At 60.9% G+C, this 23,247-nt stretch overlaps 14 protein-coding genes across 14 annotated transcripts, besides 20 other annotated features; all 14 read right to left on the minus strand.

Annotated features, from left to right (window-relative positions):
- The first annotated feature begins 265 nt into the window (after window positions 1–265).
- Window positions 266–291: a microsatellite.
- Window positions 292–375: 84 nt separating this feature from the next.
- Tco025E_03778 (Golgi vesicular membrane trafficking protein) lies at window positions 376–741 on the minus strand (the record flags this gene model as incomplete). Its single annotated transcript, XM_029370696.1, has 1 exon — window positions 376–741. One exon carries the CDS (start codon window positions 739–741, stop codon window positions 376–378), a length of 366 nt encoding a protein of 121 aa, XP_029229195.1.
- A 28-nt stretch (window positions 742–769) lies between these two features.
- Window positions 770–805: a microsatellite.
- A 180-nt stretch (window positions 806–985) lies between these two features.
- Window positions 986–1,009: a microsatellite.
- Window positions 1,010–1,090: 81 nt separating this feature from the next.
- Window positions 1,091–1,846, minus strand: Tco025E_03779 (aprataxin; the record flags this gene model as incomplete). The annotated part of the gene is made up of 1 exon (XM_029370697.1): window positions 1,091–1,846. One exon carries the CDS (start codon window positions 1,844–1,846, stop codon window positions 1,091–1,093), a length of 756 nt encoding a protein of 251 aa, XP_029229196.1.
- A 201-nt stretch (window positions 1,847–2,047) lies between these two features.
- Window positions 2,048–2,082: a microsatellite.
- Window positions 2,083–2,287: 205 nt separating this feature from the next.
- Window positions 2,288–2,325: a microsatellite.
- Window positions 2,326–2,354: 29 nt separating this feature from the next.
- Window positions 2,355–2,392: a microsatellite.
- Window positions 2,393–2,412: 20 nt separating this feature from the next.
- On the minus strand, window positions 2,413–4,239 carry Tco025E_03780 (putative phosphate transporter; the record flags this gene model as incomplete). Its single annotated transcript, XM_029370698.1, has 1 exon — window positions 2,413–4,239. The coding sequence occupies one exon, from the start codon at window positions 4,237–4,239 to the stop codon at window positions 2,413–2,415; it is 1,827 nt and encodes a 608-aa protein (XP_029229197.1).
- A 201-nt stretch (window positions 4,240–4,440) lies between these two features.
- Window positions 4,441–4,466: a microsatellite.
- A 511-nt stretch (window positions 4,467–4,977) lies between these two features.
- Window positions 4,978–5,006: a microsatellite.
- Window positions 5,007–5,154: 148 nt separating this feature from the next.
- Window positions 5,155–5,189: a microsatellite.
- Window positions 5,190–5,201: 12 nt separating this feature from the next.
- On the minus strand, window positions 5,202–6,836 carry Tco025E_03781 (putative flagellar radial spoke protein-like; the record flags this gene model as incomplete). The annotated part of the gene is made up of 1 exon (XM_029370699.1): window positions 5,202–6,836. One exon carries the CDS (start codon window positions 6,834–6,836, stop codon window positions 5,202–5,204), a length of 1,635 nt encoding a protein of 544 aa, XP_029229198.1.
- A 416-nt stretch (window positions 6,837–7,252) lies between these two features.
- On the minus strand, window positions 7,253–7,666 carry Tco025E_03782 (uncharacterized protein; the record flags this gene model as incomplete). Its single annotated transcript, XM_029370700.1, has 1 exon — window positions 7,253–7,666. One exon carries the CDS (start codon window positions 7,664–7,666, stop codon window positions 7,253–7,255), a length of 414 nt encoding a protein of 137 aa, XP_029229199.1.
- Window positions 7,667–7,881: 215 nt separating this feature from the next.
- Window positions 7,882–7,913: a microsatellite.
- A 22-nt stretch (window positions 7,914–7,935) lies between these two features.
- Window positions 7,936–7,969: a microsatellite.
- Window positions 7,970–8,099: 130 nt separating this feature from the next.
- On the minus strand, window positions 8,100–9,845 carry Tco025E_03783 (nuclear cap binding protein; the record flags this gene model as incomplete). Its single annotated transcript, XM_029370701.1, has 1 exon — window positions 8,100–9,845. One exon carries the CDS (start codon window positions 9,843–9,845, stop codon window positions 8,100–8,102), a length of 1,746 nt encoding a protein of 581 aa, XP_029229200.1.
- A 93-nt stretch (window positions 9,846–9,938) lies between these two features.
- Window positions 9,939–10,003: a sequence feature (A-rich).
- Window positions 10,004–10,194: 191 nt separating this feature from the next.
- Window positions 10,195–10,226: a microsatellite.
- Window positions 10,227–10,415: 189 nt separating this feature from the next.
- Tco025E_03784 (uncharacterized protein) lies at window positions 10,416–11,219 on the minus strand (the record flags this gene model as incomplete). The annotated part of the gene is made up of 1 exon (XM_029370702.1): window positions 10,416–11,219. One exon carries the CDS (start codon window positions 11,217–11,219, stop codon window positions 10,416–10,418), a length of 804 nt encoding a protein of 267 aa, XP_029229201.1.
- A 497-nt stretch (window positions 11,220–11,716) lies between these two features.
- Window positions 11,717–11,742: a microsatellite.
- Window positions 11,743–11,746: 4 nt separating this feature from the next.
- Tco025E_03785 (uncharacterized protein) lies at window positions 11,747–13,435 on the minus strand (the record flags this gene model as incomplete). Its single annotated transcript, XM_029370703.1, has 1 exon — window positions 11,747–13,435. One exon carries the CDS (start codon window positions 13,433–13,435, stop codon window positions 11,747–11,749), a length of 1,689 nt encoding a protein of 562 aa, XP_029229202.1.
- A 55-nt stretch (window positions 13,436–13,490) lies between these two features.
- Window positions 13,491–13,520: a microsatellite.
- A 220-nt stretch (window positions 13,521–13,740) lies between these two features.
- Window positions 13,741–13,780: a microsatellite.
- A 15-nt stretch (window positions 13,781–13,795) lies between these two features.
- Tco025E_03786 (putative intergrin alpha chain protein) lies at window positions 13,796–16,084 on the minus strand (the record flags this gene model as incomplete). Its single annotated transcript, XM_029370704.1, has 1 exon — window positions 13,796–16,084. One exon carries the CDS (start codon window positions 16,082–16,084, stop codon window positions 13,796–13,798), a length of 2,289 nt encoding a protein of 762 aa, XP_029229203.1.
- Window positions 16,085–16,487: 403 nt separating this feature from the next.
- Tco025E_03787 (uncharacterized protein) lies at window positions 16,488–17,369 on the minus strand (the record flags this gene model as incomplete). Its single annotated transcript, XM_029370705.1, has 1 exon — window positions 16,488–17,369. One exon carries the CDS (start codon window positions 17,367–17,369, stop codon window positions 16,488–16,490), a length of 882 nt encoding a protein of 293 aa, XP_029229204.1.
- A 469-nt stretch (window positions 17,370–17,838) lies between these two features.
- Window positions 17,839–18,663, minus strand: Tco025E_03788 (putative elongation factor ts; the record flags this gene model as incomplete). The annotated part of the gene is made up of 1 exon (XM_029370706.1): window positions 17,839–18,663. The coding sequence occupies one exon, from the start codon at window positions 18,661–18,663 to the stop codon at window positions 17,839–17,841; it is 825 nt and encodes a 274-aa protein (XP_029229205.1).
- Window positions 18,664–18,726: 63 nt separating this feature from the next.
- Window positions 18,727–18,751: a microsatellite.
- Window positions 18,752–19,103: 352 nt separating this feature from the next.
- On the minus strand, window positions 19,104–20,198 carry Tco025E_03789 (NAD-dependent epimerase/dehydratase family protein; the record flags this gene model as incomplete). Its single annotated transcript, XM_029370707.1, has 1 exon — window positions 19,104–20,198. The coding sequence occupies one exon, from the start codon at window positions 20,196–20,198 to the stop codon at window positions 19,104–19,106; it is 1,095 nt and encodes a 364-aa protein (XP_029229206.1).
- A 64-nt stretch (window positions 20,199–20,262) lies between these two features.
- Window positions 20,263–20,287: a microsatellite.
- A 426-nt stretch (window positions 20,288–20,713) lies between these two features.
- On the minus strand, window positions 20,714–21,166 carry Tco025E_03790 (uncharacterized protein; the record flags this gene model as incomplete). Its single annotated transcript, XM_029370708.1, has 1 exon — window positions 20,714–21,166. The coding sequence occupies one exon, from the start codon at window positions 21,164–21,166 to the stop codon at window positions 20,714–20,716; it is 453 nt and encodes a 150-aa protein (XP_029229207.1).
- A 392-nt stretch (window positions 21,167–21,558) lies between these two features.
- Window positions 21,559–21,584: a microsatellite.
- An 85-nt stretch (window positions 21,585–21,669) lies between these two features.
- Window positions 21,670–22,755, minus strand: Tco025E_03791 (putative peroxisomal targeting signal type 2 receptor; the record flags this gene model as incomplete). The annotated part of the gene is made up of 1 exon (XM_029370709.1): window positions 21,670–22,755. The coding sequence occupies one exon, from the start codon at window positions 22,753–22,755 to the stop codon at window positions 21,670–21,672; it is 1,086 nt and encodes a 361-aa protein (XP_029229208.1).
- Window positions 22,756–22,816: 61 nt separating this feature from the next.
- Window positions 22,817–22,857: a microsatellite.
- Window positions 22,858–23,247: the final 390 nt, after the last annotated feature.

The following is a 23,247-nucleotide window of genomic DNA, read 5'->3' on the forward strand; positions in this document are numbered from 1 at the left end:
GTGTGGGAGTTGGTACTACTTTGTTGCTACTACCGTGGCAAGTGCGTTGGCGCGGCGCACTCACCTCCTTCTTTCCTTTCCTTTCGCGTCTGTGTGTCTTTTATTTTTCCCTTCTACTCTCAGAGGCAAAAAAAAAAGAAACAAAAAGGGGAGAGACGTGCACGCGGCGCAAGAGGATGCGTGTGGGCGCGCCTGCGGGCAGTCGCGTTGGAGCCGGACGCGCGGAGCCGCACAGAAAGAGAACATATACACACAGACGTATACCTGCGTGCGTGCGTGCGTGCGTGCGTGTGTGTGTGTGTGTATATATATACGGGGGAGAGGGGGAGGGGGGGGCGCATTTGGGCACGGCGGCCGCGGGCAGGTGGGGCGGCGTCAGTGGAGCTTCAGCATCGCGTACACCAGCAGGAAGACGAGGAGGACAAATACAAACAGCACCCACATGTGCGTGACGCTCGTCACCCCCGCCACGTCCAACTGCCGCAGCGTCCGCCCAAGGCGCGCGCGGGTGCGGCCGAACACCGCGTCGAGCGCGTCCAGCAGCGTGTTCTGCCGCCGCACCTCCGCCCCCATCGCAGTGAATTTGTGCCGGACGGAGCGCACGTCGCCCAGCAGCGCCCGCATCAGCTCGTCGTTCTCCTCCTCCGTCGCCTCGCTGATCACACCGGCGTTCGCGCGACCGGACTCAGCCTCCTCGTGCAGCTGGGCGCGGTGGCGAAAGACGGAGCTCTGCGGCCGCATGCGCCCCACGCGGTCGGCAAAGAGACCTGGCGGAGAGGAGGGGGCGGGGCGGGGCGGGGCTGGGAAGGAGGAACGAACACGCACGCCCCTCTGCTTTCCTCCTAAGAACTGCGGCGGCGGGAACCAAAAACAGCAAAAAGAAGCGAAGAACGGGAAACAGTAACCAGACGACTTCAAAAAAAAAACACCCCACAGCCGCAGTAGTAGTAACCGGCTGGCGTCAACGCACACTGACAATGAACGCCACGACACACACACACACACGCACCGAATTGAGGGCAGGACGTTCGCCATTCTTGCCGTTAGTCCCACGAGAAACAGCCGCACACACGCTGCGCCTGCCAAGCTGTCACGTTGCGCCAGATGCTGCCGAAAAGGCACGGCTCTTGGGACACGTGCGCAGGTGCGCCTTTAGCTGCGGCATCCCCACCTCGTCGTGGCCGCACCACAGACAACGCAGTCCCCCTTCCTCCATCCGCTTCAGCCCCGCTACGTCTTGGTTCAACGTGATGTGCTTGTTTTGCTCCAAGTCCTCCAACACCTTGTCTGCGGGGAGAAAAAAGGGGGTGGCGAAGCTGTTGTAGTGTCGCTTTTTCTTCAGCCACGGGCTATCAAAGTCCAGGGAGATGAGGTGCATGTGCAGGTGGGGCAGAGACGGGAGCGCGTGGAAGCCGGTGGCAAACGCCAGCGACGCGCCATCCGTCCCCACTGGGTTCTTCCGAAGAAACTGCACGTAGCGATCCGCGACATCCATAAAGTGGCGCAGCAGCGGCACGTGCTCAACGCGCAAGGCATTGAGGGAGTGTAACGAAGTGTCCAAGGGCAGAACCACGCAGTGCAGCCGTGACTTTGGGTAGGCGTCGTTGACGATGATGCACTGCGGGTCCTTGTAGAGCACCCTGCTCCCCCGCTGCCTCTCCTCCCCGGGGCCGGGCGGGGGGTACGGCCTGAACGGGGTGTCGCTTTGGTGTGTGTTGGGGGAGCGCCGCGCGTCCTGCACCACCTTGCGAAGAAACGGCAACTGGGTGCGCGGCGCCCCGGCGGCCGCAGTCGCAGCACCCCTCGCCGGGCGGCCAGCGGCGCCAGACAGCCGCAGGAAAGTCATCCGCAACGTCATCGCTTCTAAGCAGCGCAGCGCAGCAAAGAGCAGAAAGAAAAAAACAGTAAAGACAAACAAGAACCGCCTACCGTGCCAAGGACCCACAAGTCAGGCAGCGTGTCTGTCCGTGTCTTCGGTGCCTACCGTTTCCCTTTGTTTGCCTTGTCTCTGGCGTAGTCCTTCTCTTGACTTGGTTCGCTGCTCGCACGGCGGCAGCAGCGGCAGCAGCGGCGGCGGCGGCGCAGAGGCCGAGAAGGAGCAGCGGAGGATGTGGAGTCGTTTGGCGCAAGGGTAGGAACAACAGAAGAGGCCCACTCCGCCCCCTCCCTTCCACAGCAGAAGCCAGGTGCGGCGCACAGAGCGAAGCAACAACAGTCTGCTGCACTGCTTATCCTTCTAGGTGCCTTGCTGCGGCTGTTGCTCCTCAGCGCCCCATCCCACGTACCGTCTCTCCCACCTCTCCTCCCTCTCTCTCCTCCTCTCTCACACACACAGAGTTATGCATATATGCCTGCACTCATATGCACACGCACACGCAGAGGAGCACACGCAGGGCGGCAACACGCGTTGCCTTAGGCGCAGTAAAAGTAGGCGAGCAGCCACATGGAGGCGCCCGTTGTGACGGCGCTGATCGCGAGTGTCACCCCCCACCCGCAGACAATCTTCACAGCGACGCCCCACTCCACACCTTTGGCGCGTGCGTCCAGCAGACCGCAGCCAATTGCCGCGCCAACCTGAGCCTGCGACAGGGAGACGGGAATTCCGATGCCAGTGAGAACCATTGTGACGAGGGTGCCGCCAACCTGAATGCACCACCCACGCGTCGGGGTCACCGTCACCAACTCCATGCCGACCGTCTTCATCAGGCGTGCCCCCAGCGAGAACATGCCAATGGCGATACCCAGCATTGCCGGCAACACGGTCCAACTGCTGCCAAGCGGCTGCTCCTCAAGCTCCGACACCGCAAACGTGTCATACAGAATAACAAAGGCGGCCGTTGCATTGGCCCCAGCCACTGCCCCGTGCACGAAGCTCGACATGCTGCCCGCGACGACTTGAAGAGCGGTGAAGAGGTACTCCGCACGTGGATTAAATGGTTTAAGCAGAAACCCACGGAAGTTTATCGGCTGCATCGGGTGGTCCATCCCCCAGTCCTCCTCCACAAACGCATCGTTCAGTTCCACCACAAGAGGCGAATCCTCCGCATCCTTTACGTTCAGCACCGCGCCGTAGGAGACAGGGGGCGCCGGGGACGCGGTCTCCGTCTCGGTCTTCTTCATCAAATGGAGATCCGCATGCGGCGCAGCGCGTCCCGCAGGTGCCGCCCGAACGCTCCGCCGAGGAAGCAGCTCCACGTTATCCGAGTCCACGGTCGAGAGGAAGAAGCTACCTGAGCCGTGCAGCAGCGCCGTAACCCGCCGTGGCAGAGGCGACATCCTGCCGGGCTGCGCCGCGGGGGTCCCGGAGGCCGCCGCCGCATCGTGGGGCGGAGCGCAGGACGAAGCTCGCAGACGTCCATCTCCGGCCACTGCCTCGGGGGGGTCAGTCGCAGCTCGCGCCTCCGACTCCGCCTCCGCCTCAGCCTCCGCCTCCGTGCAGAGCTTCTCCGACTCCCACACAAACGAGTTTGCCTCCCAGGCCTCCTCCGCCAGGCGCGGGAAGAGCAGCGAGGAGGGGAGGCAGCATGACAAGAGAATCGACGCAAGAAAAATCAGGTACTGGGCCTCGATGGGCAGGAATCTCGCGAGTGACACGGTGAGAATAGGCGGCTGCTCAATCACGACAAACATGAGATCAATGAGGAGGGAGAAACCAAGACAGTAGGGCAACGCCCATAAGGCGTTCTGAAACGATCTCCCCTTCACCCGCAAGACGTACTTGCGAAGAACGTAAAAGATACCCGCCGTCACTGCGACCGCCGCCAGTGGGGCGAAAAGCCATGAAACCAGAACTTTTGCGACGCCGCGCGGCTGCAAGTATTTGAAGGAGCCGCTGGAGAAGACGGCAAATCCAATGATGGACCCCACCACCGTGTGGGTGATGGACACGGGCAAACCAAATACCGTGGAAAGGTACAGCCACAGAGCCGCCGCAAAACTTGCACATGTCATGCCGATAAGCACCATGTCCTCGTCCATGGTGAACAAGGCAGGGTCGACGATGCCTGTGCGAATCGTCCCACTAACGCGCCCACCCATGAAAGCGGCGCCGAGCAGCTCAAACACCGTGCAGTAGACAACTGCCTGACGCATATTTAGGGAGCCGCTTCCCACCACCATGGCAAAATTTGCACTCAAGTCATTCGCACCGATACCGACGCCGCAAAGGAAACTGAACAGGGAGCAAATGCACACCAGGGGAAGGGAGCGGCTGAGCGGGAGGCTGCACGTTCCATGCATTTCTATTTCCGCTTATGTTTTTGTTCGGCTTTTTTTTTCAGACGCGGCGCCGGGGCCTTCCTAACTTCCCTACGACCGTCCCCCCGCACACCTCACACGTGCCCTGCTGGCGTTCCTCCCTGCCGTATTTCCTCGACAGCGAGGAGCGAGTGCAGGTGCGTGCGCGTAGGCGTTGCTGCGTCAGGAGACACCTCTCACGCCCTGCTGCTGCTGCTGCTGCTGCTGCTTCCCCCTCGCTAAATGTCGTACCAAAACAATTGGCAAAGTAAACTGCCACGCACGCAGTCCCAGCTGGATCCCTTTGCGTTAGCCCTGCCTCCTTCGCCACGCACGGACTTTTGGCTGCAGCACCCTCCCCCGGTAGCTTCCTGCCGCGGAATAAGGAAGAAGACAGACGCAGAGAAATATGTATAAAGATGCATCACGCCACATGTGGCTCCAATTGCACATGAGCCGCAGAAAACAGCAGCGGGCCGCCCCGGCCCCAAACGGGTGTGTGTGGAATCGAGGCATCGAGGCATGCAAGACAAAAAAAAAAGGCATGCGCCTCGAGAGAGGGAAAGAGGCATACATCCTGACCATCCAACGTGCCGCGATTCCTCCTCTTCCCTCCCCCTCCCCCCCACACACACAACTCAGCCATTAGTTTTGTCGCTTTGCTGATTTGCTCCGCGCACTGCCGCTCCTCCCACAGCGCGTGGAAGGAACAGTAGAGCAACAGGGACGAACACGGAGGTGGAGACAGGGAGAGAGAGAGGGAGAGAAGAAAAGAAAAATACAAAAACGGTTGACGGGAAAGTCCCCATTTCCCATGAACTATAAACATCATGAGTAAAGAACAGCATCCATACTCGGTAAATCGGAAAACTCTATTATTGTTGTCTGTTTGTTTGTTTTTCGCTGCTCCTCCCTTCACTTTCTTTCATTCTTTTTTTTTTCCTTCCCTTCTTGTTTTGTGCCCTCTAAGCCTCCTCCTCCTCCTCTTCCTCGGAAGCCTCCGGTTTTGGGGGTGGCGGGGCGTACTCCAGCTCATCGTCTGCCGTTCCATCGCGCTGCAGGAGCAACTCGATCTCTGGGTACTCCACGAGGCAGCGTGGGGGCAGCCGTGGCGCGTAGTTCACGCCATGCAGGCTCTTGAGGCCGGTGCCGATGTAAACGCTCTGGTATCGGCTGCCCGGCTGGCCCAACTCCGTCACAGCGTACGTGAAGGCACCGGGCCAGGTGCCCGACCTGGCAACATACGTAAATGTTTTGCTACTCTCATTGTGAAAAGCCTTGCGGAAGCTCCAGGCGGGCAGTTGACTACGGCTGTGCGAGGCATAGGTCAAGGGGTTGTCACGACTGACATCACACAAAAACGGATGTATCTTCTCCGAGTGATCGACGTCTACCTCCCCCTGCTGCTCCTCTGTCTCCACCGCGACAGTTCGGCCGGTTTTCAACAGCGTCGGGGCAATGTGCACCCAATACTTGCCCTGCAGCAGCTCATCGTCGCGGTAGCCGTAGAACCACGACTTGACCGGCTCGATGGCCTCGCCGTCTTCCTCGTCCGGCACCTCCTGCGGGTTAAGCGGCGGCAGCGTCGTGTAGGCCTTGACGGTTTCTGGCGGCGGCAGCAAGTTCCCGTCCTCGTCCTCCTCCTCTGGGACCGCCCCCTCGGTGGTGTACATGTCACGCGGCGCCACCCGACAGGCGCAGCTGATGCGGGCAATTTGAGCCCGCAGGTAGTTCTTCTCCCTCCCAGGGAAGTGCGGGTGGGTGGCGACGACGCTTTCCAGGTCCCCCGTAAAGCCGCGGCGGATGTGGCGAGCGACGATGACTTGATTCGGCGTCACCTCCGGCAGCCGTGTCCAGCTGGTGGGGTCCGTCGTCAGCGCGGCGTAGTACACCCACTCGTTCAGTCCGCTTCCGGCCGGCTCCGTCCCCGCGTCTGCCCGCCGCCTCGCGCCGTGGGAGAAGAGCACGTCCGCGACGTTGTCGATGGGCACCCCCTCCTCCTCCTCGTCCTCCGCGGCGCCGTCGTCCTCCTCCTCCTCCGGCAGCCGCTCCGGGTCGATCTTCGTCTCCGCAATGTAGTAGTCCGCGGAGGCGCCGAAGACTTTGCCCCAAAACCGGGCCGTCGCCAGCGGCTCCATCTTGACAAGCTGCTTCATCCCCACCACGAGCCGGAAGGCCTCCTCCGGCTGCAGCCCCTCGCCGACGGAGTTGAAGACGGCCTGCTCCCCCACCACGTCGCTCACCTCGCCGGGCAGCACCTCCTCCTCGGGCTCGTCCTCCTCCTCCGGCGGCGCCTCCTCATCCTCCTCCGTTGGTCTGCGTCTGGGCTTCGGCGGCGCGAGCACCTTGCCAAAGCTGGACGCCCACCGCAGGTTCTCCAGCGCGTCGGGCGGGACGGTGTTGAAGACCCGCGGGCGATGGTCGGCGTAGATGGTGGTGACGTGCGGCGGCACGGCGCCGCCCGTCTGCACCACGAAGGAGGCGGGGACGATGGCGTCCAGCGCACTGCTCGGCTGCTGCTGCACAACCTGCAGCAGCACCTTCTTCATGTGCTGCCACAGCGGTGAGCCGCGGATTTCGTCCTCGGTGAGTCCAGTCATTGTGACGAAGCAAGTCGTCAACGATGTCGTCACTCGCCCTCGCCCTCGCTCCGCTTCTCGCAATGGGCGGTATGCACGCGTATCCCTCCCCACTGTGTGCCGGGACGATGTGAACTCCCCACTCCCACGCTACGGAAAGCTTCCTCTCTGCTGAAGAGAGGCACAAACGAAAAACAACACGACGAGGCGCATACGCGAATGTGCATGCGTGTGTGTATGTGCGAGCGATGGAGAGAAAGAAATATATGTATATATATAGTGAGAAGCATGAAGGCTACAGCCTGCAACATGAGAGGGGAAATAAAGAAGAAAAAAAATACGGATAATACAAACGTTCTCGGTATCACCAATGGAGTGATGGTCCAACCCAGGAGGGGCCCCACTCTCCAGAAGTGGCTGGTCCTGCCTACAGGGGCTCATGTGGAGTTGGGGTCCCGCAGCACGTCAAACTGTCGCTTGGGATGCAGCGGCATCTCTAACTCACGCAGTGGGGACTTCCAGGCGCGGTCCTTGTCCAGCATCGTATCACCAAAGACGACGCTTGCGTCGGGGTTCACACGCGCCTCGTAGTGCATCTCCGACTCATAGCCGAAGAGCGTGTGCATGAAGCGATCATGGCCAACGGTGAAGTACATTACAGTCGTCGTGAGGCAGCCAAGACCCAATATTCGCATCGGTGCCCACAGAAATGCATGTCTTAATATTTGGTTGCGGTCTGCGCGCGTGTCGTTAAAGCGTACCTGCATGATGCCCCGCCAGCTTCGGGTACGACGAATGATGGGCTGTGGGCCCGGGCTCTTGCCTATGGGACGGCCCGTTACAGGCGGCATGCATCCACCACCCTCTGTGTCTACCACCAAGGGCGCCTCCTTCCTGGTTCCGCAGCAACGAAAAAAAAAAAGAGGAAGAAAAGACAGAGAAGAAAAAAGGGGGGAAAAAAACACGCACCAGGAGCTTGCAATCGATGAGCAGCAGATTCGAGGGGTACAAATGGCGTTGCCCACCCCACCCCCCCCCCATGCATGGGAACATCGGGTTGGCAAAAACACACACATATACATATTTATATATATGTACGAATTTCCACCCACCGAGGAACGTGTGTGTGTGTGTGTGTGTGTGCGGGTTGGTGTTATTCGTGTTTATGCCGTTATTTTACACCTTTCACTTTTTCATTGTTGTTGTTGTTTTTTTTTTTTGCCTTGTCTCACTTTAACGCTCGCCCACACCGTCGCCGTCATCACTCAGCGCACGAGGCGGTGCTCACTTGGACGACCGCTGCGCCCGCGCCGCCCGCTTCGGCGCCGCGGCGCCCCGTCGCCTCCCCGGCCCGCGGCGCCCGGCCGCAGCGGTCGCCGGCACCGCAACCCCGTCCACGTCCTGGAAGCGCTCCTCCTCCTCCTCGTCGTCGTCAGCGCCGCCGGCAGGAGTGGCGCCCGAAGCCCCAGCCGCGCCCCGCTCCGCCTTCTTCTTCTTTGCCGTGCCGTCGGCGGCGGCCTCCCGCCTCCGCTTGCCACTCCGCTTGCCCTCCTCGAGCGAGGTTCCCTTGAAGTAGGCAGCCTTGTCCTTCACGCCGTAGCGCTCCATGTAGCCGTCCTCGTCAAACGCCTCGTCGTCGTCTTGCGGCGCCGACTCGGAAGCCAGCGGCGCGCTCTGCTCATCGCCGCGGTCGACGCGAATCACGTGGCCGTGCAACCGCGACCCGTGCAGGTGCTTCTGCGCGTAGCTGGCGTACGCGGGCAGCGCAAAGACGATGCGCGCGATGCCGGTTGGCAAACTTGTGCTTTTGTTCACGAGCACCTCACAGCTCACGATGCGCCCGCACGCGTGGAAGTGGCTGCGGAGCTGCTCCTCCGTGACCTCTTCCCCGAGGTTGCCAACGAACACCTCCGCCGGCCCCGTCTCCAGCAGGTTGTACTTCTCCGTCACGCCGGTGACGTTGCTTGGCTTGCCCTCCCTCGCCGCCTGCCGCGTGGCCGGTGCCCGCGCCACCCCTAACGGCAGCACCGGCGCCCCCTCGTCCTCCGACCCTTTCGCGTCGCCGCGCGCACTCCCCCCTGGCCGCGCCGTGGCGCGGGCGTCTGCCTCCATCGCCGCCGCCGCGTTCCTCGCGTGCGACAGGCTGTGGCTCGGCAACTTTGAGTACGGCAGCGAGCCGGGCGCGGCGGCCCGTGCGGCGGTGATGCGGCGGCCCAACATGGAGAAACCGTCCAGAAACCGCACTGCCGGCTCCACGTCGTCGGCAGACGCAAACGTCAGAAACGCCTTTCTGTTGTTGGAGGTCATCTTGACCGACTCAAGCCGCTTCTCCAGCTGCGGCGCTACGTCGCGCAGTATCTCGCGCACGATCTCTGGCTGCGTGATTTTCGCCAGGTCGGCCAGGAGCACCTGGCGGGCAAAACTACTCTTCCCCGCGTCGCGGCCGCTCTCTGCGTCGATTGCGGCCATGTCCTTTGGCTTCGGCACCTCCACCCGCAGCGTGCGACCGAGAAACTTCCGCCCATTCAGCACCCGCACCGCCACCTCCACGCTCTGCGGGGAGTGAAAGACCAGGAACCCAAACCCCTGCCCGTCCTTCTTGATGAGGCGGATGGGTCTGCCAACCTTCCACGCCGCCGCGAACTGCATCAGCTCCGCCTCCAGCGACGAGGCCCCCGGCGCCGCCTTGTGCTCGTACGGCAGACCGTCCACGAAGACCTTGTTGTTGAGCTTCTTTGGCAGCTCCGTGCCGCCCTCCGTCAGCGTCGTCGTCACGTGCCGCGCCTTATGGACGGGTGCGGGCCGCCTGGCGGCCCCCTTCGCGTCGTCGTCGCCGTCGTCGCCATCGTCCAGCGAAGTCACCGCCGCTGCCGCGGGGAAGACGCGGCCACCGCGACCGCGGCCCCTCCCGCGCGCAAAGCCTCGGCCACCAGCGTCGCCGCTGCGCCCAGCGCCGCGAGCCGCGACGGAGAGTCCGGCGGCATCCCGACCACCGCGAAAGCCGACTTGCCCCTGCCTGCGTGCGTTCATCCTCACAAGTTGCCTTCTCCCGTCTTCCTCTCTCCCCTCCTCCTCGCTGCGGAAACAGAGACAGCGAAATAAGCGGGGGCGGAAATAAAGGGAAAGCAAAGCACAAAACAATAATAGCAACAAACAACTCGACAAACATGAAAAGAAAAACAAACAAAAAGTAGATGAAGGCTCGCCAGCAGCAGCGGCAGCAGGAGGAAAAAATAAAAGGAGGGATGTGCACTGGCGAAAGAACGTTTGCAGCATGCAGCAGCACAAGCGTGCATGCATCGTGCTTGCCGTTGTTGTCGGTTGTTGCTGCCGCAGCGGCCGCTGTTGTACGCGGGCTTGGGCGCATTTTTGCGGCGATCCACCCACCCATCCACCCACAGACACACACACACGCCGTCTCTCTCCCACTCCCGCAGACCCGCCGGCGCCCCTCGCAAAGTACCCCGTCCCACACCATGACTAACCCGTCCACCCCCCACCCCGCGGTTGCTACTCCCACTACCACTTCCACTACTACGGCTGTAAGCTAAGACCGCCTGTGAAGGCAAACGGGTGCCACCCCCACGTGCCTCACTTACTCTACCAGTTGCCCGCCTCGTGCCACGCACGGAAGTTCGACACATCAAAAAGCAAGGGACTTGTCGTGTCCTGGTGCGCCCAGGGCTCATCCGCGATTGTGTTCAATGCTATTTTTGTAACACGCTCCACTGCTATTCGGGAAACGCGCTTCTCGTGACGCCGTCCTGCAGCTGCCACTTCCAGAGCGTCTGCCAGCTTCTCCGCAATGCGCCAAAACATCGGGAAACTGATGAAATTATCCTGCATCTGGTGCCGCACAAAAGGCACCGCAAGAGCCGTCACAGCGGCCTCGTCGTGGGCCACCTCCAAGGCCTGCTTGTAGAAGTTCGTAAACTCGGCCTTAAACTCACTAGTGCACGGCCTCTTTAGAGAGGGAAAGTCTTTGAGCACGGCACCCCACCAAGCGAGCTCCATACCGACGACTTGGTCCTCGTACAGCTGCTGCAGCAGTCGCCGCGTGGTCGGGCCATCGCTCGCGCTGATGGGCTCCAGCTTGTAGCGTGCGATACCCCGCAGGGGCTGGTAGTGTTCCTTCTCCAGCCGGCTGTACTCTTCGACGGAAAAAATGTTGCTGCTGTCGTACGCGATGCCTAAGTGATTTCCCGTAAGGCTGGCGGCCGCGCCGGAGGACTTATTGACGGCGGCGCGCGTGTTATCCACGCGGGGGAGCATGTCACCCTGCGCATACGGCTGCGTGCGCCCCGTCACCGACGAGCCCCAGTACTCCACGTGACGGCGCTGCAGCAGCAGGGCCGCAAACGCCGCCGCCGGCGCCCCGCACGCCCCTCCATAGAAGGCCAACATGAACCGCTTTCTTTGTCCACTTCGTCTAATCTTATGCTGTTGCCCTGGATGCCCTTTTTGCGGAGTCCGTGCCTTGTGGGAATCGCAAACGCGCACGCATGCGTTGACGCCCACACAGTGAGGCAAGGCGGCAGAGGAGAAAGCGCAGGAATGGCGTCACGTCGCAGCGTCCACCACGCAGCCGCGGCAGCCCCGAAAGGCGGTGCGGTGGTGAAGGCGAGGGTGGCGTGGCTGCCGCGCACGCGTCAAGAAAGAGCATTTAACACACAAAAAAAAAATGTGGACTGCGACCACGCAAATGGTATTGGTTTACATTCCATCGCCTCCTCGTCACCGTCCCACACAGAGAAGGGGAGGAAGGGAAAGCGGGAAACACGGGCGCAGAGATGCGTGCAACGTCACAGCCTTCCCTCTTACGCGCACCCTCAGAACGTGCGCCGCCGCCAACGATAACAACAACACCGCGACAAACTCCGACCAGCAAAGCGCCATCGCTATTGTGTGTTTGTTTGTTTGTTTTTTGGACGTCAGCGGGAACGCTTCTTTTTGCCCTTGTCGCGCAAAGCGTCTACCGCCGCCTGCGCGGCATGCTCTAGTCGCTCTAGACGCGCCTCCACCTTCTCCAGCGAAAACACCGCATCCGCCGGGTTCAGGGGCGGCGGCGGCGGCGGCGAGGGCGGCACCGGGGAGACCGACGCACGGTTCCCCGCCGCTCTGGCGCGAGCGGAGCCTTTGCGTGGTTGAACGGACCTCTTCTTTGCTCCCGCCAAGGTGGAAGCTGCGGGCCCTGCTTGTGGTGGTTGCGTTGGTGTTGGCACTGCGGACTCTGGCGGCTTCGCAACAGCATCCAGCTTTCCCACCGCCTCGTTGCGCTCGATGCACTTATTCAGGCGAAGCAGAAAACTGCGGGCCACCCGCAGGTAACCAGGGCCGTCGAGCGCGTTTCTAATGTTATCCTCCTCCGCCTGGAGCTCCTTTTCGCGCAGGCACGCCAACAGCTCATCCTTCTCCCGCTGCAGCTGCCGAAGAGGCTGCTCAAACTCCTCCTCAAAGGAGCCAGTGATGGCCTCCTCGCATGCGTTCAAGAGGCCTTGTCGCTTCTGCGCCATTGCATACATGTCGTCCCGCAGGAATTCCTCAAGCGGCGGTACACAGAACCCGCGCACATCCCACTGGACTTGCACCTCCTCGTGTGTCTCGACGGGCTGCGGTTCGGCCAAAAAAGCGCGGAACAGCCTCCAATGCCGAACCACGGAGGAGGAAAAATACTCGAGTAACTGCGCCACCTCGTGCAAAGTAAAGTAGGGACCCACCACAATCTCGGCTAGCAGTCTCTCCTCTTGCATCTCCCGTCGTGTAAAAACAACCGTTGGGGCATTCCTCATCTGCTCTCGCAGCACGCTCTGCCGCTTTTTGTTCTTCTCCCGCGCAATTTCCGCCTCCAGGGCAGCCACAAACTGCGGGTCGGGTACTTCCGAGTCCACCGTGCGCCAAAACTTGCGCGTCTCCACGACTTTCCTTGGCATCCCGCAGGCCTGCTCGACCAGCAGCTCCTCCAGCACCTGCGCGCAGCGCTGTTCCGCCTCCCCGTCGGTGGCGTCCGGCGGGAGGTCCGCCAGGACGTTCATGAGATGCATCGCGGTGAGCAGGACGCACCGCGCCTGCTCCGCCGAGAACCCGCGGTAGGCCGTGAAGTGAACGAGATCTTCGCACCACTCCCCCAGCACCACATGCCGCAGTTCCTCCTGCGCCGCCTCCCGGTAGCGGAGCGGGGCGGCTGCGGCGCCCTCCGGCGCCGGGGCGGCCGCCACGATGTCTCTCCCCAAGGCGAGGGAGGCGTCGTCGACGAGGTCGTCCAGCCCCGGCGTGTGGAACCCGAGCGCACGGAGAACGCCGATGCGAAGAAGGTAGGAGGCGGATGGGCCACTTCCGCGTGTGTCCTGCGCCGCGGAGTGCTGCGTTGGCCAGCACTCCTCGTACCGCTTCTCCTGCACGATGCGTGAGAGTACCCGCGTACTTTCGCGCGACTGCGGCAGGGGGAGAGAGAGGAGACCGAACTCGTGCTCCACCTTGCGGGCGCACCGCAGCAACTCCTCGACGAGCGTCAGGGAAAAGAACGTGGCCTGATGAACGGGGGCATGCAGCAAGAAGGAGAAACGGTTTTTTTGGCTTTGCTGCTGCTGCTGTTGTGGCTGTGACCCTTCCGGTGGATCCATCCGCCTCACTCCCTACACACCACCTGATGTGGAATCAACGGGGAAGCAGAAGCAGATATGTATAAGCATATGCATATATATGCATGGCGAAGTTGATATCATCAGACAGAGATATGGGGCGGATGGGGGAGCTGCAAGGAAGCCGTGGGCGAGAAACGCCCTCCGCGCAAGCAACCAGGTTGTTGACCTTCGGTGGTGGCGGGGGCAACAACGCCCGCGATGCGGAAGGACCTTGAACTTCTCGCCGCTGCTGTCGTCCAACCCGGCCATCAAACGCACAGAAAAAAAAAGAGTTATCCCCGCCGTTGTTGTTGTTTTTTTTTGTTTCTTCTTATTCTTCTTCTTTCTCCCGCTTTTGTCTTACCCTCCTCTCGCCCCCACGCCGCTTCGGCCATCCGCCGCGTCTCCTTCCTCGTCACAGAGAAAGAGCCGCTCTAGCGCTGAAGTCAGCTCCGAGACAGCAGTGTGGTTGGCGGCCGCCAGCAAGGCCTCCTTCGTGGCAGGGCTCATCTTGGGCACCGTCGGCACGAATTCTGCCACGCTGCCGTAGAGAGAGAGCAGCGAACTCTGCAAGTAACCCATCGTGAGGAGGGCCTGCGGGTGCGCCTTCTTCACCGCGTCCGCCCTCTCGAGTAGTTGCTGGTGCTCCTTGGGGAAGCACACCACATCCATCTGCTGGCTCCCCTGCAGCTCCTGCAGCGCTTCCAGGAGGCGAAGGCTTTGCAGTCCCGTGTTGCACCCCGTAATGTGTGGCACAACGCGGGAGAGGTTAAAGCGCACCGCCCTGCCATGGAGTTTCACTGCGAACCTCAGCTCTATCGAGCGCTCGGAGGCGCAAAAACTAATAAACCGCTTCGTGACCAGCAAGGCCTGCAAAGACCCGGTGGTGAACGACGCGTGTCCGTCGCCGTATTTAACCCCAAGCGTGTGGTGAAAAAATGTGTCCTCGTAGCTCAAGGTGGTCAATTTCTCTTGATACATCTCGGGAGTTCCAGGCAGCAGTTTAAATATCCAACTATGCATGTCTCTGGCGCTAAATTCGCCCTGCACCTCCATCGTAGAAAGTGCCGCGGGACCTTTTCCTTCTGCCACGGCCTCATCGACTCTGCCCACGCGCGCGTAGAGAGGCAGTGGCCGCAGCTGCACCATCTTTACTTGTGCGGTACGGGGGGCGGGGATCGCCAGCGCGGTGACGCTCAGCAGACCCCACTGGCCATCCTCCACCCAGAAGGCAACGGAGCAGCTGTGCCTGCGTGCCTCCAAGGGCCGCACAATGGCGAGCGACTTCGTGGAGGGGTTGTTCTCTGGCATCTCCTCTTGCAAGACGACCTCGGCGGATCCATCGTCTAAAAAATGCAACCGCAGCTCGCTCTGGAGCACCACGCAGTCCAGCGGCGTGTCTACCTCTACCAGAAGCCGCAGTGCAGGGTTGTCCTTCTGCTGCGACAGCGTCACCTTGGTCTTGAAGGTGGAGGAGACGGCCAGCAATGGTGTGCCACGTTTGCCCGCCCCGCTCTGCTTTGTCAGTTCCCGCGTTTGGGTCACGAGGGCCTCCTTGAGGGCCTCAATTTCCTTGGAGACCTCGCTGATTTGGGCATCTGTGCTCTCCAGCGCGGCGGCCGCCGCAGCCGCCGCCTCCTCCGGCTCCGCGTGCTCCACCGCCTGCAGCGTAAAGGCTGTGAGACTGCCACTGAGCGAGTGCACCAGCAGGTCTGGGCGGCGGGAGTGTGTAATGAGGCCGGCGGCGATGGAAACGACGCCCTCATCCATACTTCCAGACCAGATGCAAACGGGGTGGCTGCGAGCAGCCCCCTCCCCGGCGTGGATGTAGAAGACCTGCAGCAGGCCGTCCTGGTGACCCACCAGCAGCTCCTCCTTGTCGTCCAGGTTGATGTCGTACACAGCCAAGGCGGTGACAGCTGCCCGGTGCTCGTCGGGAATAAAACTAAAGGCGCGCGAGAGGGCGGTGTCGGCGTTCTTCAGCTCCAGGCAACCCAGCGAACCTGCGCTTGTCCCGTAGTACAGCCTGCGACTTCCCTCACCGAGGCTCAGCGATGTCACAGGCGCCTCACAGTGCACCTCCTCTATAGATTTGTGTCCCCGCAGCATGCGAATTGTGCGGTCGTTGCAGCCAAGAATGCACCGGTAGTCGTCAAAGCTGCGCTCCGCCACACCCACGGCGGCGGCGGCAACGCATGCCACCATGGCATTGACGCGGTCCGGCGCCATGTAGAAGCCGAGCTCGCTCGCCTCTCTGAATCCTGTCGTCATAAAGCTGCCGCAGCAAATAATGAAGGGGGTGGAGACAAAGAGGGTGTGAATCACCTCTGTCACGTTGGTGTCAAAGGAGAAGAAGCGTCGGCCCCTCCGCGAGTACGCGTCAAGTGTGCTGCCGTATACGAAAAACAGCTGGTCCTCGTAGAGTGTCGCGCAGCTGACAGGTTTGCTCTGGGGGTCGGTGTCAAACGCCGCCACGCGCTCCGCCGTCTTCCCCACGGAAAAGACCGACATTGTGCCGTTCTTCGCCGCCACCCCCACCCGCTGCCGGCTCTTCTTCCCGAGCGGGTATACGAGGAGGCAGCGCGGCGACGTGCAAAGCGCCGTCGCCAGCTCACGGCGGACGAAGTGAATGTCATGACCGGTGAGCATTGCCGTGGTGGGCCTGCCACGCCGTTCGCATGCAAGCGCGTTCCACACGGTGCACCCCGCCCCCCTGCTTTGCGCCCACCGACTTCTCGGCTCCGCCTTTTTTCCTTCCTTTTTTTTTTTCTTCGCCTCTCCTCTTCCCCTCGGGCTCTTTATCCTCTGCGGGCGTGCGGGCGGCAAACGGTGCAGCAGAAGAGGAATCCGCCCCCGCCGGCAGACGGCAAGGAAGAAGCAAAAACAAAAACCAGGACAGCAGAATCCCACAATTGTGGAAATCCTCCCCACCCATCCCGGCCATCCGTGCGGGGGTGTTCGGAGAAACGAATTGGTGACGATACAAAACCCTACCGATGCAGGGAGAGGCAAATATGCAAAAACAAAACTCGCAGCAAACAGAGTACTTCACTCACTTCCCCTCCGGCCCATCGGATGCATGCCTACCGCCGCGACTGAACCACGTGCAGTGGGTGGTGCCTTCCGTGTCGCAAACTGAAGAACCGGTGTGTTGCTCGCCCGGCCGTCCCACCGCCACGTGCGCGCCCCCGCTGGGCGCGTGGAAGGTGGCAAAGGCAGGGGCTGCAGAGGTGGGCCCCACCGGAGCCGCACCAGGCGACGGCCGCTCCGACCACTCCAAAAAATTTGAAGCTGCGGGGAGTGCAGCATCCGCGAGTCGCAGCGGATGCCTGAGAAGGCCAGGCCCGTTCCTCCAGCCAGGGTCGGCGTGGCTTCTACTCGAGAGCAGATCAACTAGCAGTGGGGGCGCGGCACGCAACGACGGTGCCCGCTGACGGCCCAGCGCGCCTTCTAGCGCGCGGAACAGTTCCGCCCCGTCCCCGCCGAAGCTGTCCACCAGGCGGGCAGAGACGCCGCTTGAGCAGATGCCCTTCTCCGCCAAGAAGACCACCACCTCCTTTTCCAACTCCGCACGATGCTCCTCGCGCTGCTTTGCCTGGGCGTTGGCCGCAAACAGGGCCTGGAACAGAACGCCCTCCTCAGCCGTAGTCGCAGGTGGGCCGTCGGGCGACCCACGCGTCCTGGCCCTTTCCAGCGCACTGAGCTGCGCAGGCTCAGGACCGTAAATCTGCCGCAGCTCCTCAAGCAGCACTTCCCCGTGCCCTGAGCATTGCTGCAGCCATGCGCGCCAGTTGGGCACGGCAAGGGGGTCATAGTACTGACAAAACTCGCAAAATCGCCTCCAGTGGTGAAACCGCATGGTCCGGTAGAAATCGTGCGGGTATTCCAAAGCGGGGGCCGAGCGCACTCCGCTCTTTTTCTCCGTTGCCGGCATGGATGTGATTCACCGCACCACACCGCGTCGCTCACTCGCGCACAGGGAGATTTACCACACACGTGTGTGAAACAGCAAGGCAGGGAGAAGGAGGGGAAAGGGAAGGAAGAGCGTAAAATCAACAAATAAAAAAAATGACATCCGTAAGAGCCCCAACCCTGTCAATGCATCGTGGGTTTATTATTTTGATTGTTATTTGTGGAAGGACGTGTAGTGAGTAGCTGGAAGCCTCAGCTTCAGCCTCCCGACCGCAGCGATGACGCACAAAAGCATAGCCATCGCTGCCACCCATTCCTGAGCCCACACCGTGAACATTCCCTGTCTCTTTCTCTTCCTGCGTGTGTGTGTTTTTTGTTTTTCCCCCTGCCCCCTGCCCCACTTTTTCTCCCTCCCTCGCCTAAAAGACTGCCATGTATTTCATTTTTGTACCGTTGCACACATGGCAGGTGTCGCTACGCCAACCCCCAGGCTACTTCGTGGCGGGGCGGGGCGGGGGAGCCGTGTGCCTCACCGGCTCCTTGCCAAACTCCACCACCAGGCTGCTGCTAAAGCGGAGACCGTGGCGCTTCAGCCACTGTCCCACCGTCTCCTCCGTTCCGAAAAAGTTTTGGTGGGCGTAGTTCCCCTCCGCGCCACTACATGCCACAAAGTGCCTTGCGACATCCGTCAGCGTACTCGCCCGCACCTCCGCGGCGGGGTCGAGGCGGTTCACGGCGACGACGCCGGCAATCCGGCCGACCTCCGGCACCTCCAGCGCGCCGTGGGTGTAGAAGCCGATGGCAACGTGCTCCGCCGCATGCGGCGTCGGCCGCAGAGGCTCAACCGACTTGACGGTAACGTTTTCGCCCAAGACGGCGATGGAGGCCCGAATGTCCTCCGCCGTCGCCTCCACGAGCGAGCGATGGGCCTCCGTCGGATCTGCCAGCACATCGCCCCTGCTGTCGACAATCCGCCGCTGCAGCGCCTCCCGCACCTTGGCGCAGGCGCTCTGGAACGGGGGGCTACGCGCGGCAAAGTCGGTCTCGCTGCAGACAGTAATGACGGCCGCGCCGAAGGGGGGGCCGACGCAGGCGACGACAGAGCCGTGCAGCGTCTCCCGCGACTGCTTCTTCATCGCCCGCGCCGAGCCCTTCTTGCGGAGCACCTCCATCGCCTTCTCCACGTCGCCCGCCGTCTCCTTCAGCGCGGCGCTGCAGTCCGCAATTGGGGCCTCCGTGCGGAAACGGAGTTCCTTCACCATTTCCAGGAAGGCGGCTTTGCTGACGTTGGCTCTCAGCCGCGTCAGGCACAACATCCTCCTCCCCCCTTTTTATTTTCCTCCTCTGCAGACAAATGAAAAATCAAGAATAAACACAAGTATATATTTATATGTATATATAAATGCACACACACACACGTGGGGCGAGGCACTGCCCCACCGCCGCCGCCAAGAAGGAAGCAAAAGAAAACAAAGGCAGAGAAGTGAGAGCGGGAGAGTGCGAGACATGAGACCTTGAGTCAGCCATCCGTGCAAGGCACAACTTTCCTTCGAAACAGAAAGAAGAATGATAATAAGAAAGGAAAAAAGGCCCCTTGCACTGTTTTTTTTTCCTTTTTTCTTGCTCCCCCTCCCCCTGGGCCTGCTTATTTCTGTCCACCGCTAGTTGAGAAGCCGCCAGGCACATATTTGGTGCGCTGACGCCCGTCACTTCGCTCCGCAAACATTTCAGCACACGAAGCAGAGAACAGCAGAGGTCACTTTGGAAATAGGCCGAGCGAGACCCAGTAGTCCACGCTGTCCTCCAGCAACTCCTTCGTGACCCGCGGACAGCTGCAGCGGAAGCCGAGTGCCCGCAGCCTCGAGCCATCGACGGCCAGCGCGTCGGCGGACAGAAGCTCCTTCTCCAGGTGGGGGGAGAGGGGAGTGAAGGGGATGCCGCACTCCTTCAGCATCGTCGTCCACGGCTGCATGAGGCCCTCGTTGGCCTCCTCCACCGCAGCCTCCAAGTTGAGGGCCGCCATACTGCACATCAATCTTCCAAAAAAGCCCGTCTTGACGTTAAACATGGACTCCAGCACGGCGTTGAGGGCCCCTTGCGTTGTGTCACCGTCATCCACGACGTTGTACACCTCGTGGGTGGCGCCGGCGCATACAATGTGCCATATCGCCGCCACAACATCCTGCACATGTGCCGTGTGCATGCGCAGGTCCTTGCCCCACAAGAACTCCATGTACTCCCCTGTTTTTTCGTACACTGCAGCGCAGACAATGCGTGGCATAAGTCCACCAATATCGCCTGGCCCATAGACAATTGGGAGTCGCACAATCACCCAGGGGAGTTGCGAGATGGAAGAAACGAGCTGCTCTGCTTCCAGGTGGTACTTCGCCATTGTTGTCCAGGGCTTTAACGGAGTAACTGCCTCCGTTGCCGGGGACTTGTTGGTCGAGGCGTAGACCTGGGCAGTGCTCACCTCCACGTAACGCTCGCACCCGCCTCCTCTGGCGGCCGTTCGCGCGCAAAGCGTCCGCACCCGCAGGATGCTTCGCTCGTACACCACCTCCATGTGTCCATGCCGGGTTTCACTGGCGAGGTTCACGACGATGCTAAACGGCTCCCCAGCAAAGGCACGATCAACGTGCTCCTGCGTGGACAAGTCGGCCTGGAGAAACTCGACGGTGGCTAGCGATAAAAGCTCCCTGATGGCTCGCGGGAGGAAACACATCTCCGGCACGCGTTTGTCCACCACACGGACGTGTGACGCGAGCTCGTAGTCGACAATGTACTTGAGGAGGCTCTGGCCGATCATGCCCAGGCCTCCAAGAAGCAGCACACGCGGCCCCGCCGGCATGCTTGTTGCGGCGTGGTCTAATTTGTGTCCTTTCTGGATGCGCGCACAGGGGCGGCGCGGCAGCCCCACCCACCCACCCACCCACCAACTCCCCGCAGGCAAAGAAACCACGAGGAGTAAGAGTGTCACGTGCCGGCTGCGCTGCGCACGGCTAGAGAGAGCTGGACGCGACCGCGTTTCGTCAGGCAGAAGGGTGCGTGGGCGCGGAGGAGAAAACACCAAACACGGAATGCAAGAAATTGTTCAAACAAAAGGACCAAAACGTTGCGCCCAGAAGAACACACACACATATCCTTTCCGGTTATTCCGTGCAAAAACAAGGAACGGGAAGTACCGACGCTTTTGAAACGCAACTCAGAGCACTCAGTAAAGCAATCCACGTAACGGGGAAACAACAGGGCGGCGGTGCAGAACTATACATGCGCGGGCACCCAGGCAGCGGCGCCGGCAAACATGCCGCCTCTCCCTGGGGGCACCAAAGTCAGACAAGTCGAGAACGATTACTTACTCAACTCCTAATCGCTCCCCCGCTTGGCTGCCGCATCGCCAGGCTTTACTTTGATCTTCGGGGCGACGCTATACTTCTTGCTTAGGTACTGCTGCTCCGCCTCCAGTGGGTGGTACAACTCGGTGGAAAGCAGGGGTCTCCAGCAGCTCACCGGAAAGCCTTCCTCCAGCCACTGCTCGTAGGACATGGGAGGGCGAAACATCTGAGAGGCGTCCTCAGCGTGAAGGGGCCTCGAATGCTTTTTTTCCGCTTCCTTCTTATTGCCGCAGCTGTCCATAATTTCTTCCGGTGGATGCATGGCCCGCAGTCGCCGTGCCACATCCGCCGTGCTGAGGGACAAGAGGGCGGCTTTCCTCTGACGTATTTCTTGCAACGCGCGGGCCCGATTGCGGCGGTCCTGCACACTAAAAACCAGCTCCGTCTCGAGCCACTTCCGGCGAGGGGTGGGGGTGGGTGGCATCGCTGCACCCTTCTCTTGCGGGTGGTGTGCCTAGCCGTGTGCGTGTGCACGTTTGCTGGCGTTCCCTGTGCCTCCTGCCTGCGCGTCCTATGCCCCCCCCCCCAGATCTCGACCAGGCCTAATGGCAGCAAACACGCCCAACCTGCATGCAGAAAGAAAAACAGCGAGCAAAACAACAATAAGTAATGTGTGTTAATGAGCCACACGCGAAATCCAGCGGCATTACCACAAGGACTCGGGCCCAAAAAAAACGACTCTCCACATTGTTGCAGTTTTTTTTCTTCGTCTCTTTACTTCTTCCTTTACGAAGAATGGACTCGTTCAGGCAGGCAAGAGCATCAGCATCGTCTGAGGAGCACGCGCCGGTCCGCTCTCTCAATTGTACGGAACAAATATATGTATATATATATATATATATTACTGCCCTGTTGCGTTTTTTTTTCTTCTACGTCCTCCCTTTAATCCCCGCCTTTGCGCCTTCTACTTTTGTTGGCCCCCGCGCCCTACTGCGGGACGGGAATGGTGGGCGGCGCAAGCGGAAGCCCCGGGAGTACTTTCGTTCGTGGCACCCGGACCCGCGGCGGCGGCACGGCGGCGGGGAGTTGCTGCAGCGGCGGCGACGGCGTGACCTGCTGCCCGGTCACCCAGAAGAACGCCTGTCCGTCCCAAGAGGCGGAGGCAATCGCGTTCGGCACGGCCAGCGACCACTCCAGCCCAACGACAAACTCGCGATGGTGGGCGTAGCGGGCGGTGAGGGGGCGCTGTGGCTGGTTGAGGTCCCAGATGCAGACGCGGCAGTCGTAGCCGGCCGACGCCAGCAGCACGCGCGAGTGGGGTGAGAAGCGCACACGGCGGCAGGCGTTGTCGTGCCCAGGGAGGGAGGCGAGGGGCTGAGTTGGCCGGCGAAGGTCCCACAGCCGCACTGTACGATCCACGCCGCCGGTGGCAAAGATGCTCCCGTCGTACTTATTCCAGTCAATGCTGAGAATAATCTGATGGTTGTGTCCAACCTGCGTCAAGACGGAGCGCGGTGCACGCGCGTCCCACAGCTTCCACGTGCCGTCCCCAGAGGCTGACAAAAATGAGGCGGGGTTGCGCGTGGAACAGGAAACTTCATACACCTCCTTCACGTGCTCCTGGAAGGTCATGGCAGACACGCCCGGGTTGGCCGCCTGGTACAACTTCACCGCGCCATCCCAGCTGCAGGAGAGGAAGCTGTCACGGTTCCATGTCACCCCCACCACCTCCGCCTGGTGCTCCGTGATGTGCACTAGGGGCGGAGCGCCATCCCGGTTTGCGGACTCAGCCACGTTGTACAGCTTCAGACCATCACCGCAGGCCACCGCCACAACATTTTGGTCCACTTCGCTGAAACATGCATCAAATGCCCCGTCGCTTGTCCCCCAACACCCGAAAAGGGAGACCGGGGACCCCGGCGGCACCCCTGGCGCCGTATTCAGAATGTACACCTTGCCCGACCCCGCCACACCAAAGTGCTCGGCAGCCGTGAGGATGTACTGCGTTGGATTCCATGGATTGCATCGCATACCGTGCCCAGCGAATCCGGGGTGGAAGTTGAAGGAGGGCATTCCTCAGTCCGTTTGTTATGCGCCGTTGGTCGCCTAGGCTAACCGGGCAGCACCGTCCAGCGTGTGTGTGTGTGTGTGTGTGTGTGTGCGTGCGTGTGTGTGCGTGCAATAAACAACGTAACCCTTTTTGCCTATGCGTCTATTTTGTTTTTATCATTATTACGTGGGGGGAAAGGCAAAGGTTGTGAGTGTGCGTATTTGCACGCACGCAGAAAAAACAAAGCAACGAAAAAAAAGCAAAGAAAACATGTCACGGTCACTGCCGTGGAAACGCGCCACCCTTCAAATCATGGAATTTTGTCGGAATGAATGTACATGCATATCGCCTGTTATAATTCCTACTTTTGGCCTCGTTGGCTTGTACTAATGGAGGCGCCCCACAGCCCCCGCGTGCCGCAGTGTACGGTGGGAAAGCCACGTTTTCCTTGAAGCACGGGCCACCGCCCGCATGCAGCCGCCTCTAGAGAAAGTCGAAGATGGAGGGGGGGGGGG

The sequence above is a fragment of the Trypanosoma conorhini genome (assembly GCF_003719485.1).
Source record: "Trypanosoma conorhini strain 025E chromosome Unknown Tco_14.4_contig_00179, whole genome shotgun sequence".
Lineage (NCBI taxonomy): Eukaryota > Euglenozoa > Kinetoplastea > Trypanosomatida > Trypanosomatidae > Trypanosoma > Trypanosoma conorhini.